The 20,000-nt window shown below is 48.6% G+C and overlaps 1 protein-coding gene across 2 annotated transcripts; it reads right to left on the reverse strand.

Moving 5' to 3' along the window:
- Positions 1-2,150: 2,150 nt before the first annotated feature.
- On the reverse strand, positions 2,151-10,716 carry pym1 (PYM homolog 1, exon junction complex associated factor). Of its 2 annotated transcripts, none has more exons than XM_079638831.1 (4): positions 10,441-10,716; positions 9,414-9,521; positions 3,337-3,430; positions 2,151-3,234 (listed from the first exon to the last, which is right to left on the reverse strand). In XM_079638831.1, the coding sequence occupies exons 2-4, from the start codon at positions 9,442-9,444 to the stop codon at positions 2,772-2,774; spliced, it is 588 nt and encodes a 195-aa protein (XP_079494957.1). In that variant the 5' UTR covers positions 9,445-9,521; positions 10,441-10,716; the 3' UTR covers positions 2,151-2,771. The 2 variants fall into 2 exon arrangements, with proteins under 2 accessions (XP_079494957.1, XP_079494956.1); XM_079638830.1 differs by having other exon boundaries at positions 10,116-10,716.
- Between the last annotated feature and the right edge of the window lie 9,284 nt (positions 10,717-20,000).

The following is a 20,000-nucleotide window of genomic DNA, read 5'->3' on the forward strand; positions in this document are numbered from 1 at the left end:
GTCATCCAGAATAATGTGATGCGGTGCAGAACAAACAAGCTCGTATCACATCCCATTCTCTGAATGTTCCCGCAGGAAATTACATCACAGTCCAAGAGCCAGGTGCACACCTGCACACCTACACACCTGCACATCTGCTCACCTGCACATCTACACACCCGCTCACCTGCACACCTGCACACCCGCACACCTGCTCACTTGCACATCTGTACACCCGCACACCTGTACACCCGCACACCTGCACACCTGTACACCTGTACACCTGCACCCCTGCTCACCTGCACACCCGCACACCTGCACACCCGCACACCTGTACACCCGCACACCTGCACACCCGCACACCTGTACACCTGCACACCTGTACACCTGCACACCTGTACACCTGCACACCCGCACACCTGCACACCCGCACACCTGCACACCCGCACATCTGCACACCCGCACATCTGCACACCCGCACACCTGTACACCCGCACACCTACACACCTGCACATCTGCTCACCTGCACATCTACACACCTGCACATCTGCACACCCGCTCACCTGCACACCTGTACACCTGCACACCCGCACACCTGCTCACCTGCACATCTGTACACCCGTACACCCGCACACCTGCACACCTGTACACCTGCACCCCTGCTCACCTGCACACCTGTACACCTGCACACCCGCACACCTGTACACCCGCACACCTGCACACCCGTACACCTGCACACCTGCACACCTGTACACCCGTACACCTGCACACCCGTACACCTGCACATCTGCACACCTGTACACCTGCACACCTGCACACCCGCACATCTGCACACCTGTACACCTGCACACCTACACACCTGCACACCCGCACATCTGCACACCTGCACATCTGCACACCTGCACATCTACACACCTGCACATCTGCTCACCTACACACCTGCACATCTGCACACCCGCTCACCTGCACACCTGTACACCTGCACACCCGCACACCTGCTCACCTGTACACCCGTACACCTGTACACCTGCTCATCTGCTCACCTGCACATCTACACACCTGCACATCTGCACACCCGCACACCTGCACACCCGCACATCTGCACACCTGCACATCTGCACACCTGCACACCCGCACATCTGCACACCTGGAACAGCAGTCAGTGGCCACAACTGTCTCCTGACGTTAGCAGATTTAACAAGAAACAAACAGATCACGAGTACAAATGATGTTCCAGTTTGTGCTAAAAATCTGTCCGAGTATATTCATGATCAGATCTGAGCCTGTTATGATTTCTAAAAACGGCACAAACAAGCCGATCCTCACGAGAGTTAGAGCAACATGGAGTGACATGAAGACGAGTTTTTAATCACCACTGAGCTCCGCAGACGCGGTCGTAAAACATTCTGCTGATAACAAGCCTCTTGATGCGTCTCTTTTTCCAAAACACATCAGTAATTCTCTTGTGTGATTTTGATGTTCAGAGTCAATGTAAGGCAGTCATTGGTAACTGGCGTTTCATGACGTTGTTTGTTTAAGCAGGGTCAGGTCAACTACTGTCTCGGCCAATCACGTGGGTTAGGGGCGGGGCTTCCTGTTTGACTGACCAATGACAGATGAAGTGTTTGGAGAAACCTGTTAGAAAACGATATTTAAATCACCTCTTCAGTTTCGCTTGACAGAAATAACACACCGCAGCTTTAAAAACAGTGACCTCGATCTCATTCCTCACTGAAGTACACTGTAATCAGTCTGTCACTCGGGTGAAATGGCTAGTAGGTGCCGGCGGGTCAGAGTTGTTCATCCAACCGGTTCCTTCATGGAGGATTTATTGACTGGGTCCCAAATCTCATACTCTAATCCTGAATAAGTAATTACTTCACGACTGCTAATAAAGTATGTTCTATATAGTATGGGTGTAATCTGGATGTACTACATTCATCATAGTGTCATGATCATGTGACCTCCACACTCATAACCCTCTCCTGTGGCCTCATGGGAAGCAGGAGCTCATCCGGGGACTTGTGCCCATCTGGGAATCAGACACACTCCTTTTGTCTCTAACTGTTCCTCGTCTAGACGTCTACTGTACAGGGAAGTGGTTTCAGACGCAGCCGGTCGTCAAGAGTAGATCCGGGAATCAGGGGTTCGTTCAGTCAGTAAACACACATCGAGTCGCTCAGAGAATCTCTCAGTTCTGTTGCGAGTTTGATTTAATCGATTTTTGCAAAAAGACAATATTGATTATTGTCTCAAATTTAACTCACATTAACTTGTTTATTGAACTGTTGTATAAAATCTATAATCACATTAGCGCTGATAATCTGTAAAAACCGCAGGCTTGCTCGTGTGATTTCATATAGAAATGAATTGCTCTTATTTATACCATATAGAAACAAAAGACATAATCCATTTGTCTAACCCTATATGTTGAATTTCAGGTTTGTTACGGCAGTGTGTGTTTGTCAGCTTCACAATCCCGATATAAGCGCACACAGGGACGAGGAACAGGAAGGTTGTTATGCTATGTTTAATATAACACAATTCTACACATTATTATTTCATGCAGTTATGCACTACGGTGGTAAAAAAAATTGACATCATGATGAGATTCAGTCCATCAGTCAGTGAGGCTCATTGGTTAGCGTTAGCTCCCGCGGCTTCGGATGAAAGCATTAGCGCTCCCGCAGGATCTGCGTAAAAAGTCTGGAGAGTCTCCATGATGTATAAAACACAAGAATGAAGTGGTTACAGCTCTGACTGACACACACACACACAGATGATCGACAGCCTCATAACCCCGCCCCCAGCAGCTGTAGCTCCGCCCGTAAGGCTTGGCTCCGCCCCAGTTTGTCGAGCTGCTCGCGGGTCGGACTGCTCAGCTCCCCGGACCGGATCTTGAGCTGGAGCTCCTCCACCTGACGCAGCTTCTTACGCAGGCTCTTGATCTTCTTGGCTCTCTCCGTGGGGTCCGAGGCTTCTGGTTCTGGTTCTGGATTCACCCGCTCCTCCTCCTCCTCCTCCGTGATCTTCATCGCCTGCATCTCCTCGCTCACGGCCCGCTCCTCCTCCTCCTCCTCCTCCTCTTCCTCGGGCCGGGTCTGGATCTGCTGCTTGCGCTTCTCCTTGCGCTTCATGTTGCGTTTGGCGGTTCTGGAGAGTCCATCGCTGTGTTTCTCGAGCGCCGGCTCCGGGTTCATGCCGGGCGGAAGGTCCGGTTTACTCTTGAAGAACTTCACGTACTTGTTCTCGTATCTGAGGAAACAGAGAGACTCGTCAGCGACTGGCGGTTCGTGACATCAGCGCTCGCATCACTACTGTGTGTTCGACGCAAGGGATTGTGGGTCGAGTGCTTACACCGGCACCTCCTCCTGCGGGACGTAGCCGTCCTTCACTCGCCGCGGTTTCCTCCAGGAGCCGTCGGGACGCTGCGTAGCGGCGATATACTTACCTGGAACACACACACACACAGATAATCAGACACACACAGATAATCAGACACACACAGACAATCAGACAATCTCACACACACAGACAAAACACACACAGATAATCAGACACACAGACAAACACACACACACAGATAATCAGACACACAGACAAACACACACACACACACAATCAGACACTCTCTCACACACACACACACACACACACAGATAATCAGACACTCTCACACACACACACACAATCAGACACTCTCTCTCACACACACACACACACACAGATAATCAGACAATCTCACACACACAGACAAACACACACACAGATAATCAGACACACAGACAAACACACACACAATCAGACACTCTCTCACACACACACACACACACACACACACAGATAATCAGACACTCTCTCACACACACACACACACAATCAGACACTCTCTCACACACACACACACACAGATAATCAGACACACAGACAATCTCACTCACACACACACACAGAGATAATCAGACACACTCAAACAATCTCATTCACACACACAAACAATCTCTCTCACACACACACACACACAGATAATCAGACACACACAGATAATCAGACACACACAGACAATCAGACAATCTCACACACACAGACAAAACACACACAGATAATCAGACACACAGACAAACACACACACACAGATAATCAGACACACAGACAAACACACACACACACAATCAGACACTCTCTCACACACACACACACACAGATAATCAGACACTCTCTCACACACACACACACACACACACACAATCAGACACTCTCTCTCACACACACACACAGATAATCAGACACACACAGATAATCAGACAATCTCACACACACAGACAAACACACACACAGATAATCAGACACACAGACAAACACACACACAATCAGACACTCTCTCACACACACACACACACAGATAATCAGACACTCTCTCACACACACACACACACACAATCAGACACTCTCTCACACACACACACACACACACACACACACAGATAATCAGACACACAGACAATCTCACTCACACACACACACACACAGAGATAATCAGACACACTCAAACAATCTCATTCACACACAAACAATCTCTCTCACACACACACACACACAGATAATCAGACACAGACAAACACACACACACACACAGATTATCAGACACACACAGACAATCAGACAATCTCACACACACAGACAAACACACACACAGATAATCAGACACACAGACAAACACACACACACACAGATAATCAGACAAACACACACACAGATAATCAGACAAACACACACACACACACAATCAGACACTCTCACACACACACAATCAGACACTCTCTCACACACACACACACACACACAGATAATCAGACACACACAGATAATCAGACAATCTCACACACACAGACAAACACAGATAATCAGACACACAGACAAACACACACACACAGATAATCAGACAAACACACACACAATCAGACACTCTGTCACACACACACACACACACACGGATAATCAGACACACACAGATAATCAGACAATCTCTCACACACACACAGAGATAATGACACACACACAAACAGATAATCTCACACACACACACACACACAGACAATAGAGAGAGATAATCAGAGACACACAGACAATCAATCTCTCTCACACACACATAATCAGACACACACAAACAATCACACATACACCGAGAGATAATCAGACACACACAGACAATCAGACACACACAGACAATCACTCACACACACACAGAGATAATCAGACACGCACAGACAATCACTTACACAAAGAGATAATCAGACACGCACACACACACACAGAGAGAGATATAATCAGACACACACAGACAATCACTCACACACACACAGATAATCAGACACGCACAAACAATCACACACAACCACACATACACATAGAGATAATCAGACACTCAGACAATCACACACACACACACACACAGATAATCAGACACACACAGACAATCACACACACACACACATATAATCAGACACGCACAAACAATCACACACAACCACACATACACAGAGAGATAATCAGACACACACAGACAATCACTCACACACACACAGATAATCAGACACGCACAAACAATCACACACAACCACACATACACAGAGAGATAATCAGACACACACAGACAATCACACACACACACACATATAATCAGACACGCACAAACAATCACACACAACCACACATACACAGAGAGATAATCAGACACACACAGACAATCACTCACACACACACAGATAATCAGACACGCACAAACAATCACACACAACCACACAGAGAGATAATCAGACACTCAGACAATCACACACACACACAGATAATCAGACAATCTCACACACACAGACAAACACACACACAGATAATCAGACACACAGACAAACACACACACACAGATAATCAGACAATCTCACACACAGACAAACACACACACAATCAGACACTCTGTCACACACACACGGATAATCAGACACACACAGATAATCAGACAGAGATAATGACACACACACAAACAGATAATCAGACAATCTCACACACACACACACACACAGACAATAGAGAGAGATAATCAGAGACACACAGACAATCAATCTCTCTCACACACACATAATCAGACACACACAAACAATCACACATACACCGAGAGATAATCAGACACACACAGACAATCAGACACACACAGACAATCACTCACACACACACACAGAGATAATCAGACACGCACAGACAATCACTTACACACACACACACAAAGAGATAATCAGACACGCACACACACAGAGAGATATAATCAGACACACACAGACAATCACTCACACACACACAGATAATCAGACACGCACAAACAATCACACACAACCACACATACACATAGAGATAATCAGACACTCAGACAATCACACACACACACACAGATAATCAGACACACACAGACAATCACACACACACACACATATAATCAGACACGCACAAACAATCACACACAACCACACATACACAGAGAGATAATCAGACACACACAGACAATCACTCACACACACACAGATAATCAGACACGCACAAACAATCACACACAACCACACAGAGAGATAATCAGACACTCAGACAATCACACACACACACAGAGATAATCAGACACACACAGACAATCACTTACACACACACACACAGATAATCAGACACACACAGACAATCACTCACACACACACACACACACACACACACAGAGATAATCAGACACACACAGACAATCACTCACACACACAGACAATCACTCTCTCACACACACACATAATCAGACACGCACAAACAATCACACACAACCACACATACACAGAGAGATAATCAGACACACACACAATCACACACACACACACACAGAGATAATCAGACATGCACAGACAATCACTTACACACACACACACACACACACACACAAAGAGATAATCAGACACGCACACACATACACACACACAGAGAGAGATATAATCAGACACACACAGACAATCACTCACACACAGAGATAATCAGACACTTACACACACACACACACACACACATAATCAGACACGCACAAACAATCACACACAACCACACATACACAGAGAGATAATCAGACACACACAATCACTTACACACTCACACACAGAGAGATAATCAGACACACACAATCACTCACACACAGACAATCAGACACACACAATCACTCACACACACACACAATCACTCACACACACACACACAATCACTCACACACACACAAACAGACAGTCAGACAGAGAGACACGCATAATCAAACACACACAGATTATCACACACACACAAGCACTCACTCACACACACACACAAATAATCAGACACACACAGATAATCACACAGACAGACAGACAGGCAGACACACACACACAAGCGCGCACGCACACACACACTCAAACAAACAGACAGTCACACAGACAGAGAGACACAAAACAAGCACACACAAATAATCAAACACACACAATCACTTTCACACACACACACACAATCACTCACGCACACACACACACAATCACTCTCGCACACACACACACAATCACTCTCGCACACACACAGAGATAATCAGACACACACAGACAATCACTCTCTCTCTCTCTCTCTCTCACACACACACACACACACACACAGATAATCACACACACACACAATCACTCTCTCTCACACACACACACAGAGAGAGAGATAATCAGACACACACAGACAATCACTCTCTCTCTCTCTCACACACACACACAGATAATCACACACACAATCACTCTCTCTCACACACACACACACAGAAAATCACTCTCACACACACACACAGATAATCACACACACACACAGATAATCAGACACACACAGACAATCACACACACATACACACACACAGATAATCAGACACACACAGACAATCACTCACACACACACAGATAATCAGACACACAGACAATCACTCTCACACACACACACACACAGATAATCAGACACGCACACACACATCACTCACTCACACACACACACACACACACACACAATCACTCTCTCTCTCACACACACACACACACACACACAGCAACAGACATAGTCACACAAACACACACACATCACTCACTCACAGACACACACACAATCACTCTCTCTCACACACACACAGCAACAGACATAGTCACACAGACACACACACACACAGACACACACACAGCAACAGACAGTCACACAAACATCACTCACTCACACACACACAATCACTCTCTCTCACACACACACACACACAGCAACAGACATAGTCACACAGACACACACACAGACACACACACACACACAGACACACACACACACACACAGCAACAGACATAGTCACACAGACACACACACACACACAGATAATCAGACACACAGACAATCACTCACACACAGAGATAATCAGACACGCACACACACATCACTCACTCACACACACACACACACACACACACACACACACACACACACACAATCACTCTCTCTCACACACACACACACACAGCAACAGACATAGTCACACAAACACACACACATCACTCACTCACAGACACACACACAATCACTCTCTCTCACACACACACACAATCACTCTCTCTCACACACAGCAACAGACATAGTCACACAGACACACACACACACACACACACACACACAATCACTCTCTCTCTCTCTCACACACACACACACACACATCACTCACTCACACACACACACACACACACACAATCACTCTCTCTCTCACACACACACACACACACACACACAGCAACAGACATAGTCACACAAACACACACACATCACTCACTCACAGACACACACACAATCACTCTCTCTCACACAGACACACACACAATCACTCTCTCTCACACACAGCAACAGACATAGTCACACACACACACACACAATCACTCTCTCTCTCACACACACACACGCGCACACACAATCACTCTCTCTCACACACACACACACACACACACGCTGAGGCTCAGTATTTTGAAGCTCTTTGATTTCTCTGAATCTGAAGACATAACGCTTTAGTATTTGACAGCATTGTTTTGTTATAATTATATTTAATAATTATAACAAAACACTGCTGTCAGATACTACACTAAATAATATAAATGATCGCTGTCATTTATTGTGGATATGCTCTGTATTGTTATTATGAGCATCGCCGCGGAATGTGACGCAAATATAGAAATACAGCACAAGATTCGGACGCTTCATTAGTGTCGCGATCAGCGCGAGACTCACTCACACACACACACGCACGGACGGACGACACCGCGCACTGTCAGTAACTTGCATGGCGATGGAATATATCACTATCTACTGAGAAATGTGTGTTTGTATGTGAAATGCTTTACCAGATTCATCTGTCACATAGGGGGTCGCCATCTTTAACAAAGACTCACATCCGTTTCCGCCGTGTTTAGGATATAGATCACAACATCCGGTAGGTGGCGGTAATGATCCTAGAAGTGAAGGACCATCGATATTAATGAGAAGAAAAGCAAGTATTAAACATTATACAAGATGAAGACGCATTTATTTGTTTGTCAGTAAGAAACGCACATTTAATGAACAACATGATCTTAACACAGTGGATCCACATATCCACGTAATATTTTACAGTAATATTACAACTGATACAACATTGTTTTTAAAAGGTCTTGACCAGATTCTTAAAGTAATTGAGATTACTATTAGTGAATTATTTTTCCAAGTTTTCAGGTTTAGGCAAATGTGAAATTATTACCATACATAAATGCCCTCTTAAAACAGCATATAATATTCCCATCAGGTCGAGTGTCTAATATTTAACGTTAGGCATAAACATTTCCACGGACGAGGTCATGATGGAAAAGCCAAATGTCTGGAATAGATGGAATGAATGCACAGGGATTTGTATATTTTTGGAAGGATTTATTTAACTAAAATAGAAAGTCTTTATTTTGTATATCCTGCATTTTGTCTCTCTATTTCTAATAGAGCCAATAAGACCATTAATCAAATTAATTACAATTTTATGGAGAAAACGTGTGCGATATAAAGAGGGCAAAACTTACACAAGATTATGAAAATGGTGGTTTACAAGCCTTTGACTTTAACTGACTTTAACAGCCACAAATCTAATACTGTAAACTGAAAAAGGTATTTTAGTTTTACAATATAACTGTATAAAAAACAGTACAACAAATAAATCTAGGAATCAAAAATATGAATATGAATAATTTAAGAAAATAATCTCTTTAAAACTTAAAGATGACGGCGTCACTGTGCCCGGTGTGCTTGTCAAACTCAGTAAAGACAGCGGGTCGCGTCGCAGCTCCAGATGTCGGTAGTAAAGCTGATTGTTTGCACATCTTTTAGTTTTGAAATGTGTTCACGCACTGTCTGGAATAACGTTAGCTTAGCGAGCGCTGATTCAGAGATGTGTTTGCGACCAGGCAAACTGTACCGGGGCTCCAAATGTCCAATTAAGCGGCCACAACGTTTTTGACGACTGACAGCGGCTAGTCATCCAGAACAATAAACTCGATCATTTTGTCGGTTATATTGCCAAACAGCGGACATACTGCCAAACAGCGGACATACTGCCAAACAGCGGACATACTGCCAAACAGCGGACATACTGCCAAACAGCGGACATACTGCTAGCGCGTGCATTTTAATTTCTTCTTCGCTGCTCTAAACCGTGGTTGTTTGTGGCGACACAGCACAACTTCCTGTGTTGCCGCGGGCAACCACTGTTTAGAGCAGCGAAGAAGACTTGATCTCCGATTTGCAGCGTTAAGCAAAGCTAGCGTGCAATAACTAGGTATTGTTTATGAAAATGGTATTGTAAGAAAATAAATAAATAATTGATCACAAAAAAAATGAAAATGGTATCGGATCTGTACATGGCTACAAGTACTCGCCGATACCGCTGCCAGAATTTTTATTGGTATCGGCGGCATTTCCGGCGATACTAGTATCGGAATCGGAACATCTCTAGTCGCTAATGCCCTCAGGGCTTTATATTATATCCGACACTTCTATATCATAATGATATTTTGTACGCTTATGATAAACCATTTATAAAAATTGCGGATACAGTATATTAGCTTTACAGTGGCTCCCAAAGCAAAGGAAACTCATTAATATACAATGGTATGTATGTACTCATCAAGTGAATTTTTATGACCGTTTTAATTTGGAAGAAAATGCCTGTATTTTCTGTCAAGGTGACATAGAGATAACTGATCAATAACCGATCAATAACCGATCAATAACTGATCAATAACTGATCAACAACCGATCAATAACCGATCAATAACTGATCAATAACTGATCAACAACCGATCAACAACCAATCAATAACTGATCAACAACTGATCAATAACCGATCAATAACCGATCAATAACTGATCAATAACTGATCAACAACCGATCAACAACCAATCAATAACTGATCAACTACTGATCAATAACCGATCAATAACCGATCAATAACTGATCAATAACTGATCAACAACCGATCAACAACCAATCAATAACTGATCAACAACTGATCAATAACTGATCAACAACCGATCAATAACCGATCAATAACTGATCAATAACTGATCAACAACCGATCAACAACCAATCAATAACTGATCAACAACCAATCAATAACTGATCAACAACCGATCAATAACCGATCAATAACTGATCAATAACCGATCAACAACCGATCAACAACCAATCAATAACTGATCAACAACTGATCAATAACCGATCAATAACCGATCAATAACTGATCAATAACTGATCAACAACCGATCAACAACCAATCAATAACTGATCAACAACCAATCAATAACTGATCAACAACCGATCAATAACCGATCAATAACTGATCAATAACCGATCAATAACTGATCAACAACCAATAAATAACTGATCAATAACCGATCAATAACTGAAACCCTTCTAACCCTGACCCAAACTCTTCTAACCCGAACTCTTCTAACCCGAACTCTTCTAACCCTGACCCGAACTCTTCTAACCCTGACCCAAACTCTTCTAACCCGAACTCTTCTAACCCGAACTCTTCTAACCCGAACTCTTCTAACCCTGACCCGAACTCTTCTAACCCGAACTCTTCTAACCCGAACTCTTCTAACCCTGACCCGAACTCTTCTAACCCGAACTCTTCTAACCCTGACCCGAACTCTTCTAACCCGAACTCTTCTAACCCGAACTCTTCTAACCCGAACTCTTCTAACCCTGACCCGAACTCTTCTAACCCGAACTCTTCTAACCCGAACTCTTCTAACCCGAACTCTTCTAACCCTGACCCGAACTCTTCTAACCCGAACTCTTCTAACCCGAACTCTTCTAACCCGAACTCTTCTAACCCTGACCCGAACTCTTCTAACCCGAACACTTCTAACCCTGACCCGAACTCTTCTAACCCGAACTCTTCTAACCCGAACTCTTCTAACCCTGACCCGAACTCTTCTAACCCGAACTCTTCTAACCCTGACCCGAACTCTTCTAACCCGAACTCTTCTAACCCGAACTCTTCTAACCCGAACACTTCTAACCCTGACCCGAACTCTTCTAACCCGAACTCTTCTAACCCGAACTCTTCTAACCCGAACACTTCTAACCCTGACCCGAACTCTTCTAACCCGAACTCTTCTAACCCGAACACTTCTAACCCTGACCCGAACTCTTCTAACCCTGACCCGAACTCTTCTAACCCTGACCCGAACTCTTCTAACCCGAACTCTTCTGACCCGAACCCTTCTAACCCTGACCCGAACTCTTCTAACCCTGACCCGAACTCTTCTAACCTGAACTCTTCTAACCCGAACTCTTCTAACCCTGACCCGAACTCTTCTAACCCGAAGTCTTCTAACCCTGACCCGAACTCTTCTAACCCTGACCCAAACTCTTCTAACCCGAACTCTTCTGACCCGAACTCTTCTAACCCTGACCCGAACTCTTCTAACCCTGACCCGAACTCTTCTAACCCTGACCCGAACTCTTCTAACCCTGACCCGAACTCTTCTAACCCGAACTCTTCTAACCCTGACCCGAACTCTTCTAACCCGAAGTCTTCTAACCCTGACCCGAACTCTTCTAACCCGAACTCTTCTAACCCGAACACTTCTTACCCGAACTCTTCTAACCCGAACTCTTCTAACCCGAACTCTTCTAACCCGAACTCTTCTAACCCTGACCCGAAGTCTTCTAACCCTGACCCGAACTCTTCTAACCCGAACTCTTCTAACCCGAACTCTTCTAACCCTAACCCACGATCTAGACTAAAGTTAGGGATAACCCTGACCCGAAATCTTCTAACCCGAACTCTTCTAACCCGAACTCTTCTAACCCGAACCCACGATCTAGACTAAAGTTAGGGATAACCCTGACCCGAACTCTTCTAACCCGAACTCTTCTAACCCGAACTCTTCTAACCCGAACCCACGATCTAGACTAAAGTTAGGGATAACCCTGACCCGAACTCTTCTAACCCGAACCCGAACTCTTCTAACCCGAACCCACGATCTAGACTAAAGTTAGGGATAACCCTGACCCGAACTCTTCTAACCCGAACTCTTCTAACCCGAACCCTAACTCTTCTAACCCTGACCCGAACTCTTCTAACCCGAACCCACGATCTAGACTAAAGTTAGGGATAACCCTGACCCGAACTCTTCTAAGCCGAACCCACGATCTAGACTAAAGTTAGGGATAACCCTGACCCGAACTCTTCTAACCCGAACACTTCTAACCCGAACTCTTCTAACCCGAACTCTTCTAACCCTGATCCTCTCCATCGCTGCTCACAGCACTAGCGGTCTGAGGGAGTGAGAAGCGTCCTCCTCTCCATCGCTGCTCACAGCACTAGCGGTCTGAGGGAGTGAGAAGCGTCCTCCTCTCCATCGCTGTTCACAGCACTAGCGGTCTGAGGGAGTGAGAAGCGTCCTCCTCTCCATCGCTGTTCACAGCACTAGCGGTCTGAGGGAGTGAGAAGCGTCCTCCTCTCCATCGCTGTTCACAGCACTAGCGGTCTGAGGGAGTGAGAAGCGTCCTCCTCTCCATCGCTGCTCACAGCACTAGCGGTCTGAGGGAGTGAGAAGCGTCCTCCTCTCCATCGCTGCTCACAGCACTAGTGGTCTGAGGGAGTGAGAAGCGTCCTCCTCTCCATCGCTGCTCACAGCACTAGCGGTCTGAGGGAGTGAGAAGCGTCCTCCTCTCCATCGCTGCTCACAGCACTAGCGGTCTGAGGGAGTGAGAAGCGTCCTCCTCTCCATCGCTGCTGACAGCACTAGCGGTCTGAGGGAGTGAGAAGCGTCCTCCTCTCCATCGCTGCTCACAGCACTAGCGGTCTGAGGGAGTGAGAAGCGTCCTCCTCTCCATCGCTGCTTACAGCACTAGCGGTCTGAGGGAGTGAGAAGCGTCCTCCTCTCCATCGCTGTTCACAGCACTAGCGGTCTGAGGGAGTGAGAAGAGTCCTCCTCTCCATCGCTGCTCACAGCACTAGCGGTCTGAGGGAGTGAGAAGCGTCCTCCTCTCCATCGCTGTTCACAGCACTAGCGGTCTGAGGGAGTGAGAAGAGTCCTCCTCTCCATCGCTGCTCACAGCACTAGCGGTCTGAGGGAGTGAGAAGCGTCCTCCTCTCCATCGCTGTTCACAGCACTAGCGGTCTGAGGGAGTGAGAAGCGTCCTCCTCTCCATCGCTGTTCACAGCACTAGCGGTCTGAGGGAGTGAGAAGCGTCCTCCTCTCCATCGCTGCTTACAGCACTAGCGGTCTGAGGGAGTGAGAAGCGTCCTCCTCTCCATCGCTGCTCACAGCACTAGCGGTCTGAGGGAGTGAGAAGCGTCCTCCTCTCCATCGCTGCTCACAGCACTAGCGGTCTGAGGGAGTGAGAAGCGTCCTCCTCTCCATCGCTGCTCACAGCACTAGCGGTCTGAGGGAGTGAGAAGCGTCCTCCTCTCCATCGCTGCTCACAGCACTAGCGGTCTGAGGGAGTGAGAAGCGTCATCCTCTCCATCGCTGCTCACAGCACTAGCGGTCTGAGGGAGTGAGAAGCGTCCTCCTCTCCATCGCTGCTTACAGCACTAGCGGTCTGAGGGAGTGAGAAGCGTCCTCCTCTCCATCGCTGTTCACAGCACTAGCGGTCTGAGGGAGTGAGAAGCGTCCTCCTCTCCATCGCTGTTCACAGCACTAGCGGTCTGAGGGAGTGAGAAGCGTCCTCCTCTCCATCGCTGCTCACAGCACTAGCGGTCTGAGGGAGTGAGAAGCGTCCTCCTCTCCATCGCTGCTTACAGCACTAGCGGTCTGAGGGAGTGAGAAGCGTCCTCCTCTCCATCGCTGCTTACAGCACTAGCGGTCTGAGGGAGTGAGAAGCGTCCTCCTCTCCATCGCTGTTCACAGCACTAGCGGTCTGAGGGAGAGAGAAGCGTCCTCCTCTCCATCGCTGTTCACAGCACTAGCGGTCTGAGGGAGTGAGAAGCGTCCTCCTCTCCATCGCTGTTCACAGCACTAGCGGTCTGAGGGAGAGAGAAGCGTCCTCCTCTCCATCGCTGTTCACAGCACTAGCGGTCTGAGGGAGTGAGAAGCGTCCTACTCTCCATCGCTGCTCACAGCACTAGCGGTCTGAGGGAGTGAGAAGCGTCCTCCTCTCCATCGCTGCTCACAGCACTAGCGGTCTGAGGGAGTGAGAAGAGTCCTCCTCTCCATCGCTGCTTACAGCACTAGCGGTCTGAGGGAGTGAGAAGCGTCCTCCTCTCCATCGCTGTTCACAGCACTAGCGGTCTGAGGGAGTGAGAAGCGTCCTCCTCTCCATCGCTGTTCACAGCACTAGCGGTCTGAGGGAGTGAGAAGAGTCCTCCTCTCCATCGCTGCTTACAGCACTAGCGGTCTGAGGGAGTGAGAAGCGTCCTCCTCTCCATCGCTGTTCACAGCACTAGCGGTCTGAGGGAGTGAGAAGCGTCCTCCTCTCCATCGCTGTTCACAGCACTAGCGGTCTGAGGGAGTGAGAAGCGTCCTCCTCTCCATCGCTGCTCACAGCACTAGCGGTCTGAGGGAGTGAGAAGAGTCCTCCTCTCCATCGCTGCTCACAGCACTAGCGGTCTGAGGGAGTGAGAAGAGTCCTCCTCTCCATCGCTGCTCACAGCACTAGCGGTCTGAGGGAGTGAGAAGAGTCCTCCTCTCCATCGCTGCTTACAGCACTAGCGGTCTGAGGGAGTGAGAAGCGTCCTCCTCTCCATCGCTGCTCACAGCACTAGCGGTCTGAGGGAGTGAGAAGCGTCCTCCTCTCCATCGCTGTTCACAGCACTAGCGGTCTGAGGGAGTGAGAAGAGTCCTCCTCTCCATCGCTGCTCACAGCACTAGCGGTCTGAGGGAGTGAGAAGCGTCCTCCTCTCCATCGCTGCTCACAGCACTAGCGGTCTGAGGGAGTGAGAAGAGTCCTCCTCTCCATCGCTGCTTACAGCACTAGCGGTCTGAGGGAGTGAGAAGCGTCCTCCTCTCCATCGCTGCTTACAGCACTAGCGGTCTGAGGGAGTGAGAAGCGTCCTCCTCTCCATCGCTGCTCACAGCACTAGCGGTCTGAGGGAGTGAGAAGCGTCCTCCTCTCCATCGCTGCTCACAGCACTAGCGGTCTGAGGGAGTGAGAAGCGTCCTCCTCTCCATCGCTGTTCACAGCACTAGCGGTCTGAGGGAGTGAGAAGCGTCCTCCTCTCCATCGCTGCTCACAGCACTAGCGGTCTGAGGGAGTGAGAAGAGTCCTCCTCTCCATCGCTGCTCACAGCACTAGCGGTCTGAGGGAGTGAGAAGAGTCCTCCTCTCCATCGCTGCTCACAGCACTAGCGGTCTGAGGGAGTGAGAAGCGTCCTCCTCTCCATCGCTGCTCACAGCACTAGCGGTCTGAGGGAGTGAGAAGCGTCCTCCTCTCCATCGCTGCTCACAGCACTAGCGGTCTGAGGGAGTGAGAAGCGTCCTCCTCTCCATCGCTGCTCACAGCACTAGCGGTCTGAGGGAGTGAGAAGCGTCCTCCTCTCCATCGCTGCTCACAGCACTAGCGGTCTGAGGGAGTGAGAAGCGTCCTCCTCTCCATCGCTGCTCACAGCACTAGCGGTCTGAGGGAGTGAGAAGCGTCCTCCTCTCCATCGCTGTTCACAGCACTAGCGGTCTGAGGGAGTGAGAAGCGTCCTCCTCTCCATCGCTGCTCACAGCACTAGCGGTCTGAGGGAGTGAGAAGCGTCCTCCTCTCCATCGCTGTTCACAGCACTAGCGGTCTGAGGGAGTGAGAAGCGTCCTCCTCTCCATCGCTGCTCACAGCACTAGCGGTCTGAGGGAGTGAGAAGCGTCCTCCTCTCCATCGCTGCTCACAGCACTAGCGGTCTGAGGGAGTGAGAAGCGTCCTCCTCTCCATCGCTGTTCACAGCACTAGCGGTCTGAGGGAGTGAGAAGCGTCCTCCTCTCCATCGCTGCTCACAGCACTAGCGGTCTGAGGGAGTGAGAAGCGTCCTCCTCTCCATCGCTGTTCACAGCACTAGCGGTCTGAGGGAGTGAGAAGCGTCCTCCTCTCCATCGCTGCTCACAGCACTAGCGGTCTGAGGGAGTGAGAAGCGTCCTCCTCTCCATCGCTGCTCACAGCACTAGCGGTCTGAGGGAGTGAGAAGCGTCCTCCTCTCCATCGCTGCTCACAGCACTAGCGGTCTGAGGGAGTGAGAAGAGTCCTCCTCTCCATCGCTGCTCACAGCACTAGCGGTCTGAGGGAGTGAGAAGAGTCCTCCTCTCCATCGCTGCTCACAGCACTAGCGGTCTGAGGGAGTGAGAAGCGTCCTCCTCTCCATCGCTGCTCACAGCACTAGCGGTCTGAGGGAGTGAGAAGCGTCCTCCTCTCCATCGCTGCTCACAGCACTAGCGGTCTGAGGGAGTGAGAAGCGTCCTCCTCTCCATCGCTGCTCACAGCACTAGCGGTCTGAGGGAGTGAGAAGCGTCCTCCTCTCCATCGCTGCTGACAGCACTAGCGGTCTGAGGGAGTGAGAAGCGTCCTCCTCTCCATCGCTGCTCACAGCACTAGCGGTCTGAGGGAGTGAGAAGCGTCCTCCTCTCCATCGCTGTTCACAGCACTAGCGGTCTGAGGGAGTGAGAAGAGTCCTCCTCTCCATCGCTGCTTACAGCACTAGCGGTCTGAGGGAGTGAGAAGCGTCCTCCTCTCCATCGCTGCTTACAGCACTAGCGGTCTGAGGGAGTGAGAAGCGTCCTCCTCTCCATCGCTGTTCACAGCACTAGCGGTCTGAGGGAGTGAGAAGCGTCCTCCTCTCCATCGCTGTTCACAGCACTAGCGGTCTGAGGGAGTGAGAAGAGTCCTCCTCTCCATCGCTGCTTACAGCACTAGCGGTCTGAGGGAGTGAGAAGCGTCCTCCTCTCCATCGCTGCTTACAGCACTAGCGGTCTGAGGGAGTGAGAAGCGTCCTCCTCTCCATCGCTGCTCACAGCACTAGCGGTCTGAGGGAGTGAGAAGCGTCCTCCTCTCCATCGCTGCTTACAGCACTAGCGGTCTGAGGGAGTGAGAAGCGTCCTCCTCTCCATCGCTGCTTACAGCACTAGCGGTCTGAGGGAGTGAGAAGCGTCCTCCTCTCCATCGCTGCTCACAGCACTAGCGGTCTGAGGGAGTGAGAAGCGTCCTCCTCTCCATCGCTGCTTACAGCACTAGCGGTCTGAGGGAGTGAGAAGCGTCCTCCTCTCCATCGCTGCTTACAGCACTAGCGGTCTGAGGGAGTGAGAAGCGTCCTCCTCTCCATCGCTGCTTACAGCACTAGCGGTCTGAGGGAGTGAGAAGCGTCCTCCTCTCCATCGCTGCTCACAGCACTAGCGGTCTGAGGGAGTGAGAAGCGTCCTCCTCTCCATCGCTGTTCACAGCACTAGCGGTCTGAGGGAGTGAGAAGAGTCCTCCTCTCCATCGCTGCTTACAGCACTAGCGGTCTGAGGGAGTGAGAAGCGTCCTCCTCTCCATCGCTGTTCACAGCACTAGCGGTCTGAGGGAGTGAGAAGAGTCCTCCTCTCCATCGCTGCTCACAGCACTAGCGGTCTGAGGGAGTGAGAAGCGTCCTCCTCTCCATCGCTGCTTACAGCACTAGCGGTCTGAGGGAGTGAGAAGCGTCCTCCTCTCCATCGCTGCTCACAGCACTAGCGGTCTGAGGGAGTGAGAAGCGTCCTCCTCTCCATCGCTGTTCACAGCACTAGCGGTCTGAGGGAGTGAGAAGCGTCCTCCTCTCCATCGCTGCTCACAGCACTAGCGGTCTGAGGGAGTGAGAAGCGTCCTCCTCTCCATCGCTGCTCACAGCACTAGCGGTCTGAGGGAGTGAGAAGCGTCCTCCTCTCCATCGCTGCTCACAGCACTAGCGGTCTGAGGGAGTGAGAAGCGTCCTCCTCTCCATCGCTGTTCACAGCACTAGCGGTCTGAGGGAGTGAGAAGCGTCCTCCTCTCCATCGCTGTTCACAGCACTAGCGGTCCTAACCCAGACCGGAAGAAACGTTTCAGACTTTGATTAAAGATTACCACGGCAAATAATTTTTTCCGGTGTAATAATTAGCATGGATTAATTGTTCGCCACAAGACTAGTAATATCCGCTAACGAAGTAAAAGGGCCAATTTTGATTCCATGTTGACTTTCAGTAAAAAAAATTATTTATTAGGATAAACCCCTTGAGATGCATCATCTCGTTTTCAAGGGGGTCCTAAAAACTTTAAGGGGACTTTAAGGCCGTCTTCCAATGTTGGTAGCTTTAAATCCTCACTAAAGACTTAGTTTTTCTCTCTGGCTTTTGGTTCAATGTAATTTTATGAATTTGTGTGTGTTCCTGTTTGTTTATGTATTTATGTATGTTATTGTCTGAAGTGATACAGCACTTTGGTCAGCAGTGGCTGTTTTAAACGTGCTCTAATTATTTTAACCT

The sequence above is a fragment of the Phoxinus phoxinus genome (assembly GCF_949152265.1).
Source record: "Phoxinus phoxinus genome assembly, chromosome: 15".
In the NCBI taxonomy this organism is placed as follows: Eukaryota; Metazoa; Chordata; class Actinopteri; order Cypriniformes; family Leuciscidae; genus Phoxinus; species Phoxinus phoxinus.